This window comes from Trichogramma pretiosum, unplaced genomic scaffold (genome assembly GCF_000599845.2).
Source record: "Trichogramma pretiosum strain Unisexual culture from Peru unplaced genomic scaffold, Tpre_2.0 scaffold3, whole genome shotgun sequence".
Taxonomy (NCBI): domain Eukaryota; kingdom Metazoa; phylum Arthropoda; class Insecta; order Hymenoptera; family Trichogrammatidae; genus Trichogramma; species Trichogramma pretiosum.
In genome coordinates, this window is record NW_019641698.1 from 2,302,059 (window position 1) to 2,323,811 (window position 21,753).

The 21,753-nt window shown below is 38.0% G+C and overlaps 2 protein-coding genes across 8 annotated transcripts in view; both read left to right on the plus strand.

Moving 5' to 3' along the window:
- The window catches only part of LOC106650297 (protein split ends-like), a 70,264-nt gene extending 59,971 nt beyond the window's left edge, over positions 1-10,293 (plus strand). For 3 of the 7 annotated variants that reach the window (XM_023462431.1, XM_023462433.1, XM_023462435.1), the window contains 12 exons: positions 572-721; positions 1,125-1,148; positions 1,677-1,959; positions 2,033-2,527; positions 3,803-3,952; positions 4,038-4,228; positions 4,309-4,539; positions 5,395-5,868; positions 6,920-7,102; positions 7,195-7,297; positions 7,376-7,507; positions 8,410-10,293. In XM_023462431.1, the coding sequence (XP_023318199.1) occupies positions 572-721; positions 1,125-1,148; positions 1,677-1,959; positions 2,033-2,527; positions 3,803-3,952; positions 4,038-4,228; positions 4,309-4,539; positions 5,395-5,868; positions 6,920-7,102; positions 7,195-7,297; positions 7,376-7,507; positions 8,410-8,528 (2,535 nt within the window). In that variant the 3' untranslated portion in view covers positions 8,529-10,293. Of the gene's footprint in view, positions 1-571; positions 722-1,124; positions 1,149-1,676; positions 1,960-2,032; positions 2,528-3,802; positions 3,953-4,037; positions 4,229-4,308; positions 4,540-5,394; positions 5,869-6,919; positions 7,103-7,194; positions 7,298-7,375; positions 7,508-8,013; positions 8,228-8,409 lie in introns of all 7 variants that reach the window. The other 4 variants (XM_023462432.1, XM_023462434.1, XR_002763620.1 and 1 more) reach the window with 3 other exon arrangements.
- Positions 10,294-11,605: 1,312 nt separating this feature from the next.
- On the plus strand, positions 11,606-20,291 carry LOC106650516 (endochitinase). The gene is made up of 10 exons (XM_014368556.2): positions 11,606-11,682; positions 15,377-15,465; positions 15,550-15,882; positions 15,974-16,196; positions 16,381-16,504; positions 16,594-16,791; positions 16,872-16,953; positions 17,838-18,049; positions 18,171-18,449; positions 19,670-20,291. The coding sequence occupies exons 2-10, from the start codon at positions 15,390-15,392 to the stop codon at positions 19,787-19,789; spliced, it is 1,647 nt and encodes a 548-aa protein (XP_014224042.1). The 5' UTR covers positions 11,606-11,682; positions 15,377-15,389; the 3' UTR covers positions 19,790-20,291.
- Positions 20,292-21,753: the final 1,462 nt, after the last annotated feature.

The window sequence follows — 21,753 nt, forward strand, 5'->3', positions numbered from 1 at the left end:
GGCGAAAAGATTGGAAAATCGCGAGCACGGGGGCGCGCCCTCCAAAGACGTGTAATAAACGAGACCTATAGCTGCTCGAAGCTTGTGCACGTATATTATATGGAGCTCTTTTTCTCGGACGCTCGAATTATATAGTTACGCGAGCGCGAGAATCCCGAGCTTCTGCTCGGAAATTATACGGCTCGAAAAGATCGGTAAAAGTTATCGTCGCTACCGATCGTAGGTTGATTTTTATTTCGCCTTGCCGGGCAAAGCTCACACTCGCGTAACTCGTGTTCCGTCGCATTTACTGTATACGTCGCATTGCGCGACGCGTTAGATTGAAAGAAGCATTAGACAAGCAACTCACGAAGCGATGCGTATTTTCATGTATGAAATATTAAAGCCGATCGACGCTTTTTTTTACGCGACTCCCGGGTCTTATCGTTGTATTAAACGCGCGCGCGCGCGAGAGCTGCCGTCAATGTCGAACGATGAATAAACAACTGCGATTCCGACTGCGCTGCAATATTTACGTTTTTCTATGCGTATGCTTATGCATGTTCGTGTGTTTACGTATGTGTGCGCACAGGAGCTGCTCGAGAAGGCACTGGGAGGCTTGAGGCATAAAATGCAGGGCCGCAACAATAATCCAGCTGAGGTCGAGCGCTACCGCGAGCAGCAGATGCTGCTCGAACGCGAGCTCAGCCGCGTCAGGCTCTTGCTGGCTCACAATTCCAAGGTAAGCGTCAATTTTTACTCTTCCTTTTTTATAATCTCTCTTTCCCTCGATTTTGGCATCTCCAGGATGTGTGTATATAAATAACGTCTCGTCTTGTGGCCTAGTTCGACTCGACCTTTCTCGCTTGTATAACTTTTTGTTAACAATATACACATTATATTACCCGGTATCAGTTCGTTCGAGATTTATTACGAACGTTTTAATACCGTTGACTTTAACAACGCAAGTCGAACGCCGCGAATCTGCAGCCTCGGCGATCGAGCCACGTTTTCGTGTTTATATATCGAGACTGACACGCGCACACTGCACGCGGTGTAATTAAATTTAAAGATCAGCAAATTATGCGTATATTTCACGAATGCATCATAATCATTGGATTTATTCTTCTTTTTCTTGCCAACAGACAAAGAAGCCCGTTTTTTTCCAGGTAAAATGTCACGTAGTAACGAATGAGATGTTTTTCTACATCATGCGAGCCATTATTCTATTTCTTTCGAACGATAATTATTCACCGATTATGATTTTGATGACATTCTCATTTGTGACATTGCATGAAATAATGAATACCATCAAATTTCATTGAGAAAACAAACATTTTAGAAATTAAATTTTAGAAAAATAGGACGAATTTAGCGTTATGACTCATTTTAAAATATCTCGAAATAATCAGACATCAAATTGCATAATCGCACATTGGCGATGTAGCATTTCTTATCAGAAGATTTAATCAATTTTTTTATGCTTCACCTTGTACCTCTTACACTTCAATAGAAAGATATATAGTGACACGTTCAAACTTTTCACGCAAGTAGGACATTCTTAAGAAAAAAAAAATTGTTCACGCTATCGCAGTCTGATATAATAGACGCTCTGAACAATGCAAGCAAAGTTCTGGCGTTCTAAACGTTCGTACCGCACAAAAGCCTAAAACGATAAAAAAATTGGCATTCCGCAGAAACTGGAGGAGACCGTGGCGGAGAACGCGCGCCTCGAGCAAGATCTCGTGGTGCTGCGCCAGAAGCTGCAGGCCTCACGACGCTACCAGGACCAGGTGCCGTCGCGCGACTCCACGGCTAATACGACGCAGGCCCTCGAGAAGGAGCTGCGCCGGGTGCAGCAGCTCGTCGGCGATCTGCAGCGCCAGCGCCAGGAGCTCAGCGTGCAGGTGCGCCAACTGACCGAGAAGAGCCACAGTCTCGTGCAGCAGATTCGACCGCAATCCAACACGTCGTCGTCGAGTGAGTCACCCAGCCAAAAAAGGTACCCTTTACGAGCCTCGATTGTTATTTTGAACGATTATAATCTTTGTAGCGGCACAAGTTCACCAAGCGAAGAAACGCACGCCCAATACTTGGCTCGAGACCGACCTGGACTCGGGCGTGACTCAGGAGCACGGCCATCATCGCGACTTACCGACCAGTCCAGCTTCCTCGACTTCGACTCAGAACTCCTCCTCGACGTTCCACTCGTCGAGCAAGCAAAACGGCCACGGGCCCTATCGTCCGAATCTGAACTCGCCGCAGTACGCGAGCAGCAACCAAACTCGCTCGCCGGTCTCCACCTCGTCGACGTCGTCGTCCTCGCAGTACGGCACTCGTCAGGTGCCCGGACAATCGCAACAGCAGCAGCAACAACAGCAGCAACAGCAACAACCACCGACCTTGTCGCCTCATCTGCGCGAACAGATTCAGCAGCATCAGCTCAAGCAGCAGATGCTCAAGGATCAAATGCAGGGCAAGGCCTCGTCGAGTCCAGTGCCTTTGTACGCCAACGCCATGGTACCCGATCCAAGAAGACAAATGACAGGTAGGCCACAGCTGTTGTTTCTCATTTGAAAGTCATTTTTAGACGAATATTACGATGTTCTGTTATTCGTGGGTTTATGCTTCTCTTACTTTGGAGTAATCCGTCGTTTCAGTGACCGACTTTTGTCTTGATGAAAACTTTACTTTACATGCACTCTTTGTAACTGCAAAACAGAAAACGTAATTACTGCTGTTTTCATTATTTTTTTCTTCGCATTAGAAAATTAAAATGAGTTTGGTGGGAAACCCATGAATCAGAACATTATACATTCTCACGCCAAGCACCGTCGCAACCATATCGTATCGCATCATAATGATAATCATCGACATCAATAATAAAACTAACAAATCGAAAATACATTAAAATATGCTACATAATTTATTACGAATATGATCATTCTAACATACAAACATCGAAAATTCATAATTCACGCACCAAATTTTCATGAAAAAAAAAAAAAAAAAAGATCGCATAAAGTTACATTATCACGTCGTTTAATGATATCATGCCATTAAAATACATCCGATCATCGTGATCCATTTTCTTGATTGAAAGCAAAAAAAAAAAAAGAAATATGATTAAAAAGACCTACTTTCATTATTCGGAAAATAGACTTGGGTGACTACCATGCCGTAGGCACCACAGTATAGTTACCTTGACAGACAGGGGACCGCGTTAGGTAAGAGACATATAACAACTGCAACTGAGCGCTAAAAGAGAATAATTAAATCAGTTTTAATTGTTTTTCTCGTTTGCCCCTGTAACCGTGTGCATGTGTGTGATGTATATCCAAAGCAAGGAAATAACAATTGCATACTCATAGAGAAAGAGAGAGAAGCCAAGATGAATTTGTAAAGAAAAACTTTCCCAAAACGGAAAGCTATCTTGCGCAACGATTAATTCTGACTAATTATTTTACTTTTGTGCGCCAAGTGCAGATTAAAAATTTTTGCATTAACAATTTTCTTAATACTCTGTTACACAATATACGACTTTATATATATAATACGGAATGTATATCCAATAGCTGGCAATATTAATTCAAACTATTCTTTTGTTTCACAAACACTGTGTATAGACATGTTTGCGCATGGACGTTATAATCTATGTTTTAAATATTATACCTATATATTATATACATATTTCAAACACGTTTTGATGTTGATTTTACATACTATACCTTACTAGGCAGTTTTATTTTTCGATATAACAGCGTAGTGAAGATAATTGCAATTTTCTTGAATTTGCTAACACGATAACTTAATCGACTTGCAGATAGTCTCAAGCATTACGAACACATGACTAACGGCGGTCTTATGCTATCACCACCCGAGTATGTGCCACCACCACCCCCAGCAATACCCGACCCCGAGACTATGATGATGAACGGAAGTTGCTACGGCCAAGACGATAACAAATTTTCCGGTAAGTAGTTGCAGGTAATTTTTCTTATCCATCTAGTCGCTTAAGGCTAATGAAAAACCCTTTTTCTTTCATCTCCATACCAAAGGCCTGCTTCACAATCGCGAAAAACCAGAAATCAAAACGGTGCGCATAGTAAAACGCGAGTCCGAAAGACGTCAAAGAGATCGAGGCGATAGAAGCGGTAATCTTGGCATTCCATTAACAAATGGACTTCAGGCGCCAGGAGGTGCAAAGCGATTCAGCGACGACGATTACGGTGGTTCTCAAAACTTCGAGGTACTTTTCATTCAAAAATTATGTGTATAATTTTTTAATACATTTTTCCAATAAATAACCCAATTTTTTCGATGTTAAAGAGCCAACTTGATCGCGTGCTGGAAGAAAGCCCGATGCTACACGCTCAAAGCAACTCGCAACTGTCTGACCTCGACGAGATGCAATTCCAGCGCAGCATGTCACTGCCCAGAGGATTCGGCGGTAAAACGACACCGCAGCAGCATGTTCAACCTGGTCCAGTGCCGACACCTCCTCGAAGCGACAGTATGGCCGCTTTGAGGAACATGATCGCTCGTCGCCAGCGAATCAAGGTGAGTCGGTCTTTTCTCGTCCGAATTTTCCCTTCTCTATAGATAGCACGACTCATGAATCGATCGCTCGTTTAATTGTCCCTTTGTTATTTATAGAGTAGTTTTACGTATACCGCATATACAAAGTTTCAATTTTAATACATTAGTCATATAGAGCTGTGCTTGAAGAATGATTACATAGCGCATTTGCTCGTTCGTGTCAAAATAAATTTTTTCATTACATCTTCATGCATTTTTTATACAAAAACCTATGAAACCCTAACCGCCGCAAAAGGAAAACGTTGAAAGAGTAACATCTCAAAGTAATAACATAACTAATAATTAACAATTTAAAAATTTGAAATTTGCACTCTAACGTATAAATATTATTCATTACAAATATGTAACTTTAAACGTTTTCCATTTATTGTTCAACATTAACACATTGTCAATGCTACGATTATGTCAAATTGGTAACCAACTAATTTAATTTACAACTTATACACGATCTTGGCACAGAATGACAAAATAATTTTTTATGAAATTATGTAAATACAAGTATCCATGTACGTATTTTGATGTTGATAAACAATTTTTTAATTCATCAATTCTCGGTGTACAAATCCCTTTAAAACAAGCAAGGCTGCATTAGCTAAACATACAAAAAACATTATAGATTAGCCCCTCTATAAAACTTATTAAACTTAACATCTCTCCCCCCTTGATTCATTGGTTTTTAATTTTTTTCTTTTTTTTAATATAATTTCACCCCTTCTATCCTGACCTACAAACCATAACACCCACCTGCGTTGCATCCATATCATCACCTACGTCGTTGTCGTCGTCGTCATCGTCGTCGTCGCTTTATCGTCACAGCTCGAGATGAGTCAAGACTCGGACAGCACATACGCCACGGACTGCAGCGCGAGCTACGTCTCGTCGCCCATCAACGGCAACTACGCCGGCTGCTCGAGCAATTACTCGACGAGTCCGGCTTACAGTCCTCCGTACTCGATGCAGAGTCCGGAGCCACCACCGGTGCCGGCGCCTCCACCGGTGTCCTCGCTAATTGCCGCCAAGGTAGCCGGTAATGGACAGGAAGTGCCAGCATCGGTGCCTGCAGCTGCTGCTGCTGCTGCTGCTCCTGCTCCGGGCAGCGGGTCGACGATTTTCAAAAGCGAAGCTGCCAAGCAGATAATCAAGGAGATGAGCGACAAGAAGCCCGAGAGCAGCAGCAACGACGGCCCTGTGAAATTGAGAAAGAGACAGGTGCCAAGAGAGAAGAGGAGGCATTATACGGTTTCCAGCAGCCAGCCAAATATCGATCTAGAAGATGCTTTCGCGAAGATGGTAGTCACTCACGAATTTAATCACGCTCTCTCTCTTTCTCTCTCTATATATAAATATGCCTTTGACTTTTTCTTTTCTTTCGTTGGAATTGATTTTTTCCATCTGTCCGTACTGACTTGTTCGATAAGTTTTGGTTTTATTAGTAAACTAAACATCGAAGGACTGAATCAGATACATAGAAAATATTTTTCCTTTAAAATACGTGACGCAAATACATGATACATGATCGGATTCAGTCCTTCTTGTTCATTTTTATTCGAGTTGCAAAATTCGAATATTTGTTGAAATGGGTTCTCACACTTTTATTCCATGTTTCTTCCTACTTCATAATTCAGGTTTAGCGTTTCTAGAAGACGGTAAAAGACTCCGTAACTTAACGAAATAAAGATCTAATAACTACTTTATAATTCAGAATATAACTTATATTAAGATAACATTTCAGTGATTGCAGAAAAATTAATTGATCTAATTAAGATGTAGATATAAAGTTTAAATTCAGTCTTTCATGAAACTTGGAAACTATATTCTGTTTAATCTGATCTTCAGTTCGTTAAAAAAAATGATAGTTTATGAGTATTTGAACAAACATGTTCTCATTGCTTTGAAGGAGCTTTCGTATAATTGCGAATTTAATTTCTCACTTCCATCTATTAAAAAGTTGCGTTGTGCACGTTACCCATCATTTATGCTGCATGCGCTCTCGCTAACATTTGCGCTTTTATCCAGTTTTAGTCAAGTGCTTTTGCTGTTAAATGTTCTCTCATTTTTAACTAGTGTATAAATGTCGTTTGTACGATATCAGTTGAAAACTACTTCCTTCAATCGAGTGTACATTACCTACTAATCAATAGCTCTAGGTATACATAGATATATGTACTGATGGTTTTTCTTTCATAACTGAAATAAATGAAAATCGACTTCATCAATAATTAGTGATATAAAAAAGGCCTGGAAACGGAAAGCCATTGAAATGACTTGAAAAGTTTGAACCACGAACTTGTTTCTTTTTTAATCGATCGATTTCTAAAGTTTTTATCTCATCTTTCCTCAGGGCATGGGACGAGCTCGCGATGATCTCGATATGGAGAGAGCTTTGCGGCCAAGAATTAATGCTCCCGACGTCGTTAGATCGACGTTGAGTCACAAGGAACTCAAGTACAACGAGAGCACAATCGATAGCCTTTTGGGTGCGCCGAATAAGATCTTCATACCGGAGCGATACGTACCCGAAAAGGTTTGTGATGCATAAAAATTAATGTTACATTTTTATTCGACGAACATTACACGCCAGGAATAAACCGAGCACGTTTTAATATTCCAATGCAGACTCCGGAGCTGTCGGCCGAAGAGAAGGAACAAAGGTTGAAAAAAGCCGAATCCATTAGGAAAATGCTGTCGGAAACTACGGTCACCTCTGCCGATGGAGCTGGTATGAATTTTTAATGACAAAACTTTGGAAATTTCCAGACGACTGAATTATTATGTCATTGTACCATTATTTTCTTAGACGACGAAGATATCGAGAAATCCGAAACGCTGAAGAAAAAAGTTGCTGAGGAGAAACGCCAAAGAAATCATATTCTCCAATTGAATCAAATTTTAGCCAAGCAAGTTATGGAGAAAAGCAAGATGGTTGCGGGTATGCATTCATTATTTCAGAATAACTAACTGACGATTATATTTTTATTATAGATTTGTTTTTTTCCGCGTTTTAATAATAATGCATGATTCAGTTATTTTAGTTTTTATTTGTTTATTTATTTCGTTTCTCTTTTGTTTGAAATAGAACTTAGAAGCGTGTAACGAGCATGATTTTTTTGAAAATTAAATTATTACGCTCGTAAAGTATTTGCGTTTATGATTTTCATGCTCACTGAACAATCGTTTGATAATTTCATTATTCAACGAACTGTGAGCTCACAACAGAAGCATTTTGCATTATCATGTCGAATGTTTGCGCTAAAATAATTATCTAGACCTTTGTTAGCGGCAAAACCAGTCTCATTGCTCAATGAAGTTCGGAAGTGGTGCTTTACGGTTGAAATTTCCAAATCAAAAAAACAAAAAATAAATCGTCTCATTTAGTCTTAAAAATAATTCTGACCTTATGGTAAATTAACGAATTTTCAATTACCTCGAAAAAAGGACTGTATAGCAATGGTAACTCGTCGGAGCAGCAAGCACGCTAGCAGCTTCCCTGCATTGACAATGATTCTTAAATAACGCCGGCTTAGATAGAGAGTGTTGTTGTTTGGAACGTTTGTGCTGTGCATAATAGGTAACCACCATGGCACGTTGAACTGATATGCTTGCTCCATCCTCCCGCAATAGGAACCGCTCGTCATTTACCATCCATCAGGTTTGTTCCTATTTTTGCTTCTTTTTTACTTTTATTTTTGGTTGATTTCGTTTTATTTGCAGCACTTACTATTTTTGTACTTGATTCACCCTCAAAATAAACACAATAATATTAAATTTGTCATTGAAATCTTAGAAGCTTGAATAAAAAATACCACTTGCTCTCAACCCATGACTTTTCAGCCAATGCTCGATCTGACGTCTCCTCATTTGACGATGAATCCACCATTGATGATTCGGATGACTTATCACCATCTACACCTATGCCACTGTATCAGCAACGCGACAATTACTACTCCTGAAGCCAAGACGACATCAATGAGCTTTCTTCGACGACCGTCGTTTGAAGCGTCGCTCGGTGCATCGAAGAGGGATCTCATTGATGTTCATCGGATCTTGAAATTCGAAAATAAACAATCACTTTCACACGTGCAATAAACATAAATTATGAAAAACTATTGTGCGGAGAAACGTGATGGTGGACGAATATTCAACGATTTTTCATGTACATTATGTTATTTTATGGTGTAAGTTGTACCGTTAATTATACTGTATATAATAGTAATAATTTTTGTTATCTTCGTAAATTCGTAATTCTTCACAAAATAAAAAAAGTCGAAATTCCGATTTCATTTTATAAAAGTCTGATTTTTATCAGCACTCAAAAATGATGATCCGTATTGAAGTCTTTTAATCGACAAAAAACTTGTGAGTCTGGACGATAAAATATTTGTACAATTTTTATTAAATCGATGAGTGCCAAATATTTGAAAAAAGTTTTGCTACCAAAATTATCAAATTTTTTATTGCTATTGAATACAATTTGTGAAGAATAAGTCATACAATTTTATAAAGTAAACTTTTTAAGTTGTCATAAGCTATTACCTTTGAGTAAATACTCATCGAGTACCAATAACTTCGGTACAGCTTTAAAGATACGTAAAGCTCATGTATGTCAAAATGTCTTAATTATAGTTACATAAAATGTATTATAACAATTTCGAGCGTGGAAAGTAATTACGTCGGCTGTAATTACTCGTGATTTGTGTAAAGAACTCTTGAGTGGTGTGAAAGATGAATGAAAAATTCAGGGTATGAATAGCAATCTTCTTAATTTTTAACCCGATTTTAAAAAACTTTTAATGTAAAGAGTAATTAGAAAAAAATATTAACCATATACTTTATGTTTTTCAAATTTTTATGAATGCACACTTGTCGTAGACAATAAACTAGTATCAAACATTCATTGATACAGCACGAGGTTTTCTAAAATTTTCTAAAAATACTCTTTATTAATAAAATTTGTTTTAAATTTCTCAAGTATTTCTATGAAAATTCTTTTGTATATTGTAAATACCACCATGTATCAAGTATGAGTGATTCTTATGTTTGATAGATAATTTAAGAATCTTAATATTATCTACGTTTCCACAAATGTACCTTTAAGATGATCGTAGTGAAAATTTTATAAAGAAACATTTTTTATGATATAACAAAACGCACGTAACGTCAATATTTTTAACTCTGCAACCGTTTCCGATGATGATTATCGTTAAAACAACAGGTTGTTGATTTTTTCCACTTTATCGACACCTTATTAAAAAAAAACGCGCGTGTCGTTAATGAGACAGAATACTGTAAATTTTGTATTAAACAAATTGCGTGATCGATGACATATATATATGCATGCTAAAGATAATATAATCATAATAATCGATAATCGTTTAATATAGCACTCTGAAAGAAAAGTATTTGGTAGAAACATATATTAGTACTCTAAAAATTATAGAGACCACTTTTACGTAAGAGAATAATATGGGGAATATTGAAGATTATTCATTAGTCGTAGTCACTTTTTAAATAATTGTTATTTGAATAAAATCATCATAAATATAACATTGTATCTACTGATCTATTTGTGGACTCATCTCGCGGATTAACCCCATCTTAGATAAGTAAATAAAGTAACAAAAAAAGAACTGATATTTTTCAATACCGTAATCAATATTTTTTTTATTTAGAAATAATTTACGTTATGACAAATGAACAGATAAGAAAGATCAAGATGTTTTTATTGTTTTATCCGAAAACAACAATGTATAACACTTAGCGTCACAAGTACGAGGTGACTTAATCAAAGTAATCTCCAATCATTACTTTCCTTCGATGATTACATTTCTTCAAAGACATAATTCAATTGCACCCTCATCGATGCAGGCACACTTAGTTCATGCGCCACGCGCTACTTTCTCTCAAAATTGCACGTGATAATTTGAAAAATGCATAATATTTAATGATCGTGATTTTTATTAACCAGGTGCATACATTCGTGATAGACAGATCATATATAAGTATATTAATCATGATTGTAACGGCCCGATGACATTGAATTTCGGGAAATTTTTGTCATAAGTTCGAGAAAAAAATCTTTCAATAACAAACAAAAAAATAAACATTCAGTCACACCTACAAAAATTTAAATCAACAATTTCATCAATATTTTGACAAGACTGAATCATTTGGGTTTTATGGCAAAAAATGTGTAAAGCGGAAATGGATGAGTGCCATAAGGAGTATATTATTTAACTTAAATTTTCACGTGTCATTCGTTATTGTATAATAGCAAACTATGACCATTGCTTGTGGTATTCAGAGCCTTAATTTGATGGACAAGCGAAGAAAAATTTCCCCTCGATTGCATAATTGGATGACAGTGCAAACTCAAAATTTGAACTAAAAAAACTAAATGATATAATTATTACAGGAAAAAGTAATTTAGTGAAATGATATTAGATCACTACTGATTCAATCAAAAATGTTCCAAATTTTCATAATTTAAATTAAGTTGACCACGAAGTATAGAAAAATTAAACGTACTAATTATTAATTTATTTGATAATACTTTGATAAAAAAAGTATTAGATAAAAATAAAAAAACCATAACAATGTAAGGTGGCTACTCTACTGTTATTAATATTCATCGGACTTTGAAAATAATCAGTATTTTCTTTAAAAATACGCTCAAGCTCAACAATCGCGATGGAAAATAACAAAAATTTTCCATAAACGCATCGATCTTAATCTTCTGACATGGTGTATACGCCTCTAAAGCAGTAAACAAAAAGGCACACAGTCGAGTTGGCACGAGCGTAAATTCGTTCAACTTCGTGTATAGCGGCAAAAACGGCATCAAGACGAAAACGAAGAGCGCGCGAGAGAGAAGATGACGACGAAGAAGAAGCGAAGAGAAGAGTGGGTGCGACACTCGCTCTGGGGAAGGAGGAGGTCGACGAACCAGCCAATCACGATCTGGTCCCTGCACCTGAATTATAATCAGGCTCCTGAGAGAGACTATAAGAAGTCGGTGACACGAGACTACTTTGCGCTTGTAATTTTGCTTATCCATCCCGGCACAAGTTTCATTAGATTCCTCTCTGGTGTCGGCTCACCACCGAGGTGAGTAAACTTTCTCGCACTTCATACATTTTGCCTAGGTAATTACTTTCCTGTGGTTGTGGAAGAAAATTCGTAACATTTAAATTGAAAAATTATAATTACAACTAAGTCGTATTATTTGGAAAAGTTTAAATTCACCGAAAATTGAGTGCATAGTACTCGGTGTAAATTATTTCTATGACTGACATTATTTTTTTATTGAGCGGATGTATGTGGACCGAGCTATATCTACGTGAATTCATCATTTGCTTTTTATTTTAATGATTCATTCGAATCGCTTCAATTTCCGGCAAGTGTTTACATTAACCTTTTACACTACGTATAAATTTAATTTCCGTAAATTGACAAAACCGAGTAGAGTGTTGACACACGATTATGTTGCTAAAACAACTTAATTATTTTGTTATCTGCATAATATTTTTAGTGCGGAAATACTAATGTGTAAAACGATATAACTCTTATGTTCGGATCATATCTAATTCTTCCGAAAGATTGGCTTTATCTGTTTGAACGAGATACGATAATAAGTGTGCAAACATTTCGTTATTAAAGTAAAAAATTATATTAAATAATGTTGATAGGGTTTCTAAATGTAAATACAAAGTTATAAAAGTAATGCAACACGTTGTACACGCGCGTTTTTACCCAGAGCTCATTTGGATCCTTCTTTGAAAAATTTCGCATTCAGACGATGTTTCAAGTATACACGTATATAAAAGTTATCACGAAGGTTTTGCGTTTGATGCACTTTGAATTTTAATTACTTGGTGCTTTTGTATAGTTGTACGGTATAATGCACGTTCTGAAAAAGGAATGTTTTTTTTTCATTCGCGATATATATGAGCTTTTGTTTACGTTACGTCAAGCTGTATTCTTATTTTTGTTTTGTTTTTTATCGGTGACGAGTGCTAGTCAATGTGAAATCAATATAAATAAAAAATTAATGAATTTTTAAAGTCTGACATACCGAAGTATTGCATGAAAGCTTTTATCAAAGGCTATATAAGTTTTGTCCCCTCGACCTTTTTTTAATTATCAAAATCGCATCTGCGACGAGTGGTAAAAATTCACTTAAAAATATTCAAAAACAAACGCTGTTATTTATGCATAAATATATTTACGCGTAAATTATTTGCAGATGCGACGGAAATAACACACAGCCTTCGCGAGTACAGGAAAATGAATAATTTAATTCCGATTAGAGCTCGACTGTAGAATAATTATTTATAAAAGCCACGCCGTATCAAGAAATAAACTTGTTCGTTTTACAATGCATTGACCAATTTAACAATCAAAACAAAGCAACAAAACGATTTAGACAGAAAATTAAGTAGGTGAAGGTATTGCGTAGCTATCAATAATGCATCCTTTGGTGCATAGAGCCCATGTGCGCTCATAATTGTATTCGTACGCAATTTTTAGATACGAAAATTCACATTGCCACATAGCCTTGCAGTAAAGCAATTTTCGCCACCACGAGACGACCTTTTGTATTTTCTCGAATTAAGCGTCGAACGATTTGCATCGCTGTATCATTGTAGATCAAGCTAGTTGGCGTGTTTTGTGGTTGAGCCGTTTTTACAATAGGATATGGTATTATCGCGCGAATTGTCGATTATTAGGAATTGAGCAACGTCGATTACGTTATTTATATCTTTGAAAGCTTGTTGAATTACGTACGACGTCTACTGTTATATCTTCTTTTTTTTTAATTGAATTTAACCGACAGCTTCTGTTACGTTGGTGCCTCTCGATGTTTTTTTTTTATTATTTTATCTTCGAATCGTAATGAATAAGTTGATTCCATAGATCGTATTGTTTATTGGTACAATCGTTTAATTGTTAAACAGCAGCGCGATAAAGTAAATTACGATTTATTCGAAGGTAAACCTTGTCCGATTGTGCAGCCGATTACGATTTTTCAGATTTTCTTCTCACAATTCATACAAAGACAACACGGAGATGTTTGTACTTTCGAGGAGGTTCTTCAGCTCGATATGCAAATGGTCGAGATGCGAAAAAGGCGCGTGATTTAAAAGCAAATGTGTGCGTGGCACGCGCGCGAAAGCAAAAGATACAGCTCTCGTGCGTGTGTGTGCACATTCACGAGTGACAGAGTCAATAACCTGCGGGACCATTATTCGATACGCACTTGATCAACCTTGAACTTGCGGAGGAGACCCTGCGCGCCTGACGCAGCCTCTTCGCGCGTTTTATGTGCCGAGTTTCTTTTGACAAACGATTAAAATTGTTGACTTTTCTCTCTTTTGGAAATACGCCTTTTCAAATGCGAGAATGACATCGAAACACGCGTGAATCGTTGCAAAAATAATAAACTTGTTTTTCTATATTTTCATCGTTTATTCATGCATAACCACGCGAACGAGAAAAAGGACCAAGCTAGAATATCGCGGATGCAAACGACGCGGCTCGCGCATGTACCGGGAGTGAAGCTCATATAGCGGTGCCATCGAGCTGGCAAACGCGAGAAAGAGAAAGAGCGATTCTGTCACGCTTTGACGCGGGGCAGCTTTTATAACGGCCCGCGCGCCATCGTCGTCGCATCGATCACTAAAGTGGAAAACCGGTCGTCGGCTTTTATTAGCGACCGTTGCGCTCTCGCCCACTGCCTCGCTCGCTCGCGATTGATACGACAAAAAATTTAAATATAAAAGGCAGATGAGCTGCGCAGAGAGTCCGGCCGCGAGCGACATCGTACTGAATAACGTAGTATAAAACGTATTTACCAGCGTTATTTTTCAGGAGCTACACTTATGACTCCTTTTCTTTAAACTATGGTGGAACTCACATAATTAGACGTTCTGGGACCCTCTATACGAATTCGAATTATGCGGTAATTCCAATTTTTTTAGCAGCTATGTTATTCGAACGTTTTCGAAATATGGCACTCTAATACACTTAATATTTCCAATATATCCACAAAATATTCTAATCTCTATATCAGAAGAGGTGTTTTCAAGACCTGTAAACTCATTACCGAGCCCAGCACAATTATTTAACAACTGAAAAATTGTCGAGTTACAGAATCTCAATAATTGGTTCATTTTTATTCCTTAAAATTTCTAATTCTCTTGTGCTTTCTGAAAACTCGAATAACCTCCATCTAGCGGTAACGTATGTATACTGTTTTATCTTTTTGACAAGACAAGGATGGGGTTTACCGACGTCTCAAAGAAATTAATTATAACCAAAACTATTTCTAGGGCTCTAATTTACATTTATCCAAAATTTAAAAGCTTTTTGATCGCCTGACTATAAAAAAGTGTTAAATTTGAAGTTAATTATCTCATAATTGAAAAATTCTTGAAAACAATTTAATTAATGCGACTATTTTCAATATTTAAATTGGATTCGGCTGAGACTAGCCAATCACTCCATATTTTATAAGTTCGAATTATGTGATTTTCACCGAGTAACGAACTTGTGGAATGGATTTACTCAACGTTGAGATTTTTTGAAACTGTGATCTATTCTATTACAATTACAATCGGTTTATGGACTGAACGTTGAAAAATCAATCCGTGAGCTTTATTGCTATATGTGACTAGTACTCTGTATAAATCCCATGCATTTTTATGCCAAAACTTTAGGAAAATTTCTCACATCTTGTTTATAGATCTTGTTTATTACGAAGAAAAAATAATTTGTTTCTATTCACTGCCTCTTTTTACAGCAACTTTACCACAATGTATAAATCCACGGGGAAGCTCCTGCTTTCTCTCGGAGCTCTCGCAGCTCTATTCGCCATCACAGCTTCTGCTGGTGAGTACTGAGTACAACAAATTAGAGCTCATTTTTTTGTCAACTCTGAAAATTCAAAATTTTAAACTGTCACCTTTCCTACAGAACAACCCGGACGCGTGGTTTGTTACTTCAGCAACTGGGCCGTCTATCGTCCGGGCATCGGCAAGTACGGGATCGACGACGTGCCGGCCGACCTGTGCACCCACCTCATCTACTCGTTCATCGGCGTGAGCAACGTCACCTGGGAGATCCTCGTGATCGATCCGGAGGTCGATCTCGAGCAGAACGGCTTCAGGAACTTCACCCAGCTCAAGGCCAAGTATCCGCACCTCAAGACCGAGGTGGCGGTCGGCGGCTGGGCCGAGGGCGGTCGCAAGTACAGCGCTCTGGTGCACAGCAAGGAGCGCCGTCAGACCTTCATACGCAGCGTCGTTCGTGAGTTCATTGCACCCATTAACTCGCATTATTACGATATACGTGAAATTAGATCGAAATACATCGAATTATCGTCGCAATTGTTTCGCAGAATTCATGAAGAAGTACGACTTTGACGGCTTCGATCTCGATTGGGAGTATCCGGGCGCGGCCGATCGCGGCGGTTCCTTCTCCGACAAGGACGTCTTCTTCTACTTCGTCGAGGAGCTGAGGCGAGCTTTCGATCGCGAGGGCAGAGGATGGGAAATCACCATGGCCGTGCCCCTGGCCAAATTCAGGCTCCAGGAGGGCTATCACGTACCCGAGCTCTGCGAGTAAGTCACAACTTGGCGCTTTCTGATGTATCACGATTCTCAAATTTGCATTTTTATGTTCGCTTCGTGAGATCGTTCACCTCAAACTTATTATATCATAAGAACATTTACTCTGCCATGTGCGATTAACTATGAAAAGTAAGCACATTCAGCTGCGGTATACTAATTGAGTGATTTATTCAAGGAACGTCGACGCGATTCACGTGATGTCTTACGACTTGAGAGGTAACTGGGGCGGCTTCGCAGACGTGCACAGTCCACTCTACAAGAGACCCCACGACCAATGGGCCTACGAAAAACTCAACGTTGTACGTATACATAAATTTCAAAATTAAAAAAAACATTTAAAATTTTTCCACTTGGTGAGGGAAATTGATGATTGACATTCCTCTCGCAGAACGATGGTTTGCAACTGTGGGAAGACATGGGCTGCCCGGCCAACAAGCTCGTCGTCGGTGTGCCGTTCTACGGGCGCTCGTTCACGCTCAGTAACAGCAATACCAACTACAATCCCGGCACTTACATCAACAAGGAAGCAGGTGGCGGCGCGCCTGGAAAATACACCGGTGCCAAGGGTTTCCTTGCCTACTACGAGGTAACGTATCGTCTCGACCAAAGAATACTTTTAGAAAAGTAAAAGAAAATCAAAAGAAATTAATTGACATTTTTCAACAGATCTGTACCGAGGTGGACGATCCTAATGGTGGCTGGACGAAAAAGTGGGACGAGTACGGTAGAGTTCCTTACGCGTACAAAGGTAAGCGTCGGTCAAGAATAATGTTTATAAACTTGCGAGTCTATTTATACTTTTCCTATAAATTTCTGCAGCAATCGTCGCATCTTTTCCACTCTCTCGGTATGCATTTGCATACAATGACTATTACGAATTCCTGTTTAACGAATGTGCACGCAGACTCACGATTTAAGACGCGAACCGAGCAACAAAAAGAAACATTGAAATGGCATTCTTCACTCCTACTCGTTTTGAGAGAGTTGCCTCTTTAAAATGTAAATCGCATCTCGGCGCGTTCGCGTTTATATTCATGCGTACACTCCGACTGTCAACGTTTCTACGAGACAGTGACTCAAAAATGGTTTTACTACAAGTCCCAAACGAGTAAACATCCTCGGCTTCTTTAGCTTTTGTCATGTGACGAATTAAAAAGAAAAAAAAAAGTTTGTCAACAGAATATAGATAATCTTGATTTTGGAAAAAGCAATATTACGAATTTCGATAACATATACTTAAAATTTTAAAAACTGATACAAAATTTCACATTTACGCGAAATACCATCAATGTTTTATTCATTGCTTTAAACGAGTTTTGATATTTGAAGAACAGTAATGAAGCTGTTTTAGTGTCAGTAGAATAAAAAACACAAAACGATGCATTATTACATTAAAAAAAAATTTAAAACTTTTCTGTTGATACAGTTTTTTTAATTTTTTATTCGTGCTTTTTTAAATCATATTTATCAAATACGTTTTATACAACTTACGATTATTGTTTGTAAAATAAAAATTTTCGTGTTTTATTTTATTATTTCGAATATGATTTTCGTACAAATTGAACCGCAAATGTCTCGCTTTTAAATTTGTAAAAGCTCTTGTACAAAAATGATAAATTTTATTTGTTAAAGGTACTCAATGGGTCGGTTACGAAGACCCGGAGAGTTTGAAAATCAAAATGGACTGGATCAAGTCGAAAGGCTACTTGGGCGCAATGACCTGGGCCATCGACATGGACGACTTCCACGGACTCTGCGGTCGCAAAAACGATCTGTCACTCATCTTGGCCGAGGGCATGAGCAATTACATAGTTCCTACCCCAAGTTACAACACCACTCCTAGGGTAAGCGGTCAAAACTTTATTTTTTTTAAAGGATCTCCTTTCCGATATTCTACAGGACTTACGATAGAACGTGTAAAATCGATGTATCGAATTTTCATTAATATTAAAATTTGTGTTTTAGCCCGAATGGTCTCGACCGAAAAGCACAACACCAAATCCAAATGAAGCTGGCCTCGGCACAACTGCGACGAGAGACACCGAGAGCACGACCCGACCAACCAGGCCAAGCTGGAGCAGCTCGACGAGCAGACCCTCGACGATAACGACGACGAGGAGGCCATCTCGGCCCACCAGCACCACCACCCAAGGCTCTACCGAATCCGAATTCGATGAGCTCGAGAGCGAGAACGAGATCAAATGCTCCGATAAGGACTTTGTCTCTGCCAAACGATGCGATTCCGTAAGTATCGATTACTGATGAGCGTTGAAACGTGATCGCTGACACGCTAGACAACGACGCAAAGAGACACTAGTAGATAAACCTTAATTTTACCACTTCGATCATGTTTCACTTGTTCCATGTCTATAATGAAGCGTAATTATGCTCTGTGGGTGCTAGTTTTTTCGAAAAAAAGAAACAAAACGGGACAAATCGACTAATTAAGTAGATCGAAAGTATCAACGTTAAAAATCAACAAATTTATTAAAATCATATAGCCCATTGTTATTGAGTACATCAAACAATACACAATAAACCAGCCTGAACGTTAGATGACCCAGTACGAATTATACCTTATAACAAACCGCTTCTTTCCAGAAACATTAGTTCGCCCGTACACGAGGCACAACGTACTCGTTTCATACAAATACCAATAATATATATATTTATCGTATCGATTCGCGCAGATGTATCTATGATATGACGAAAGGTGTGCACACACACGAGTCATTTTTACATCGAACGGCAAATCCCGCTTGTGTAATTGCACAGGACTGTGAGCGATTCTTACAATCGCGTGCGATACAACTGCGTGGTAAAATAAATTTGCAGTACGCGTGTTCGAGTCAACATTTATCGTCGTTTTAGAGAGAGAGAAAAGAACGCGTAAAATTGGAAATGCGTTTCCTTTTTTTACGCAGATATATAATTATAGTATAGCGTAATTTATTCGAGTTTTATTAATACAACTTCATTGAACATCGACTCTCTTGCTTTACGTAAAAAAAAAAAGAATTAGTCATCGACGATTTTCTTTCGACAATTTTTTATTCAAATTATTGAAATTAGACTTGGCGAGGCTTGTTGCGCGTGCATACACACTCGACCGAAAAAATAGTTAGGCAATTAGCATACCAGAAGTTAGACTAGTGCCAATTTCCAAGCGCTTACGATCACTCATTACGGCTCCTGATTTTCTCTCATAAGGAAAAAAGGTATTCGATCTTTGATTAGCGCGTCGTGCCAATTATGTAATTCGATCTATATCTTACTTCCTAATGACTTACTTATACACAATTACATAAGTATCGTTTACAAAATACTCTTGTATCATTTGTATCTTCCATAGTATACATTGGCACGAGTGAAAGCTCGTCACAACAATAAATATGATACAGATCAATTAAGAACGGTAATAAAAATTAACTCATCGTGTATAACTCGTTGTTTTTTGTTTGCAGTACTACAGATGCGTCTATGGAAAACCATTGCTGTTCCAGTGCCGCGACGGTCTCCACTACAATCCCGAGACGAACATTTGCGATTGGCCGGAGAGTATCAACCGCACAGATTGCGAGTAAAGTCGGCGAGACGATGAGTCGTGATAACATCGTGAAAACGACGAAGAGGACGAAAAAAAAAACACCAACCACCACCGTATCATTGTAACAACGATTAATGTTTTTTCCCTCTCTCGAAACAATAATGATAACGAAAAGCTTAGGTGTATGGATATTAATTATATCGACGATATTCTTGATGTAATTACGGTTGTAAGTGTCGGTAAGGATAGCAAAAAACCCAACTGCATCTCGCCTGAAAGAAAATACGCAGTCGATAGCTCCAAGTAATGCTGCATATTTTCTTCAGCGAGCTTAGCTTGTAATAGCCTGCCGATATTTCATTACAACTCGCTCGTGATATATACGCATATAAAAAATAATTATAATCCATGCTAATATAGACGTATCGATTAACTTCTAAAACTTAATTTATTTTTCACAGCATTGTAAGATTAAATGTAGGTCCGTAGCTGTAATGAGATTCGATTCAATGTGTAAAATGAATGCGATATTTGTAATAATAAAAAGAAATGATAATTAAAATCGAAAAACAAAACTATAACAAGGTTATCAACATTATTAGTGCCTTTTTTATCTAGTCCACTATAATGTAGTTCATCTTGATCAATGTCGTATGTACATGTGTTACATGCATTTGGAATCGAGTGGTACAATAGTGCACTGCTCAACCGATAAAGCCAATTATTTCGCAGCTCTTTTCTCTATAGCGTGACTCGAACAATACAAAAAAAGCAAGAACTAAAATACTGCGTTTTTTGCGTTATATTGTTATTGCCACGCAGCGTCTGCTAATTCTGCTGCTGCTGCCATGCATTGATGAACATTACGTAAAATGCGCATACAGCTGCGACGTCGTATATTTTTGCCGATCGTCGAATGCATCGAAACGGAAAAATGTATTATATAGTGTACGGCTCTTCTGCAGAATCTAACGTTAATATGTTTATGAATTAACGACTTGTCGCATAGCGGTGATTTGTTCATCGATTACCCGCCACTGTTTCTTTTTTCCTTTTTTTCCTTTTTGTTCTGCGTGGCTTTCCACTAAATATACACGTGTGTACACTAGGGTGTACCCCTTTTTTAAATATTTCGAATAAAAAGAATAAAATAAAATATATCTCAGGAGCCGAGTGAAAAACTGTAAGATGGTATATTTTTGCAGGTCTGTGCACAACATGGGTGCTGAAATCAAAAATTTTTAGCTCGGAGTAGCACGAGGCAAATAAATACTAATTTGGAAATGAAAAGCTTTGCGATTTTTTTTCTCCCATAGGAAAGGTTTAACGAAAAATTTTCTCTGAACAAAAAGTGCTTAATTTTGATCAAAGAATATGTGTGAATTTTTTCAGATTTTTTCGGCCCATTTTTGGATTTTTGTAAATATTGGGAGAAAAAAAATCGCAAAGCTTTTCATTTCCAAATTAGTATTTATTTGCCTCGTGCTACTCCGAGCTAAAAATTTTTGATTTCAGCACCCATGTTGTGCACAGACCTGCAAAAATATACCATCTTACAGTTTTTCACTCGGCTCCTGAGATATATTTTATTTTATTCTTTTTATTCGAAATATTTAAAAAAGGGGTACACCCTAGTGTACACGTGCGATGGTTCAAAAACATTACACATGCGCGTCCATTCGTTGACTCTTAGCGCATGTAATAATTTTCTCGAAAAATCATTAGGTTTCCGCGTGCGATGGTATATTCCACAAGATTGGTAAATAAACTCGTGTGCTTTTAAGCACAGATTAGAAAACTATACAGTTGCACTAAAAACGGAGCAAAAAACCAATTACCCAGAGGTTTTATTTTATATTATAGTTGCGAACGATAAGATTTCAACAAAACGAGCCTCGATAAGCCATATAGAGTACGAGCGAATTCGCTCGTCGCGGTGCTTCTGACGCGTGCCGAAACTACGAGCGTGACATTAATAATAATTATCGGTCGTTTATACAT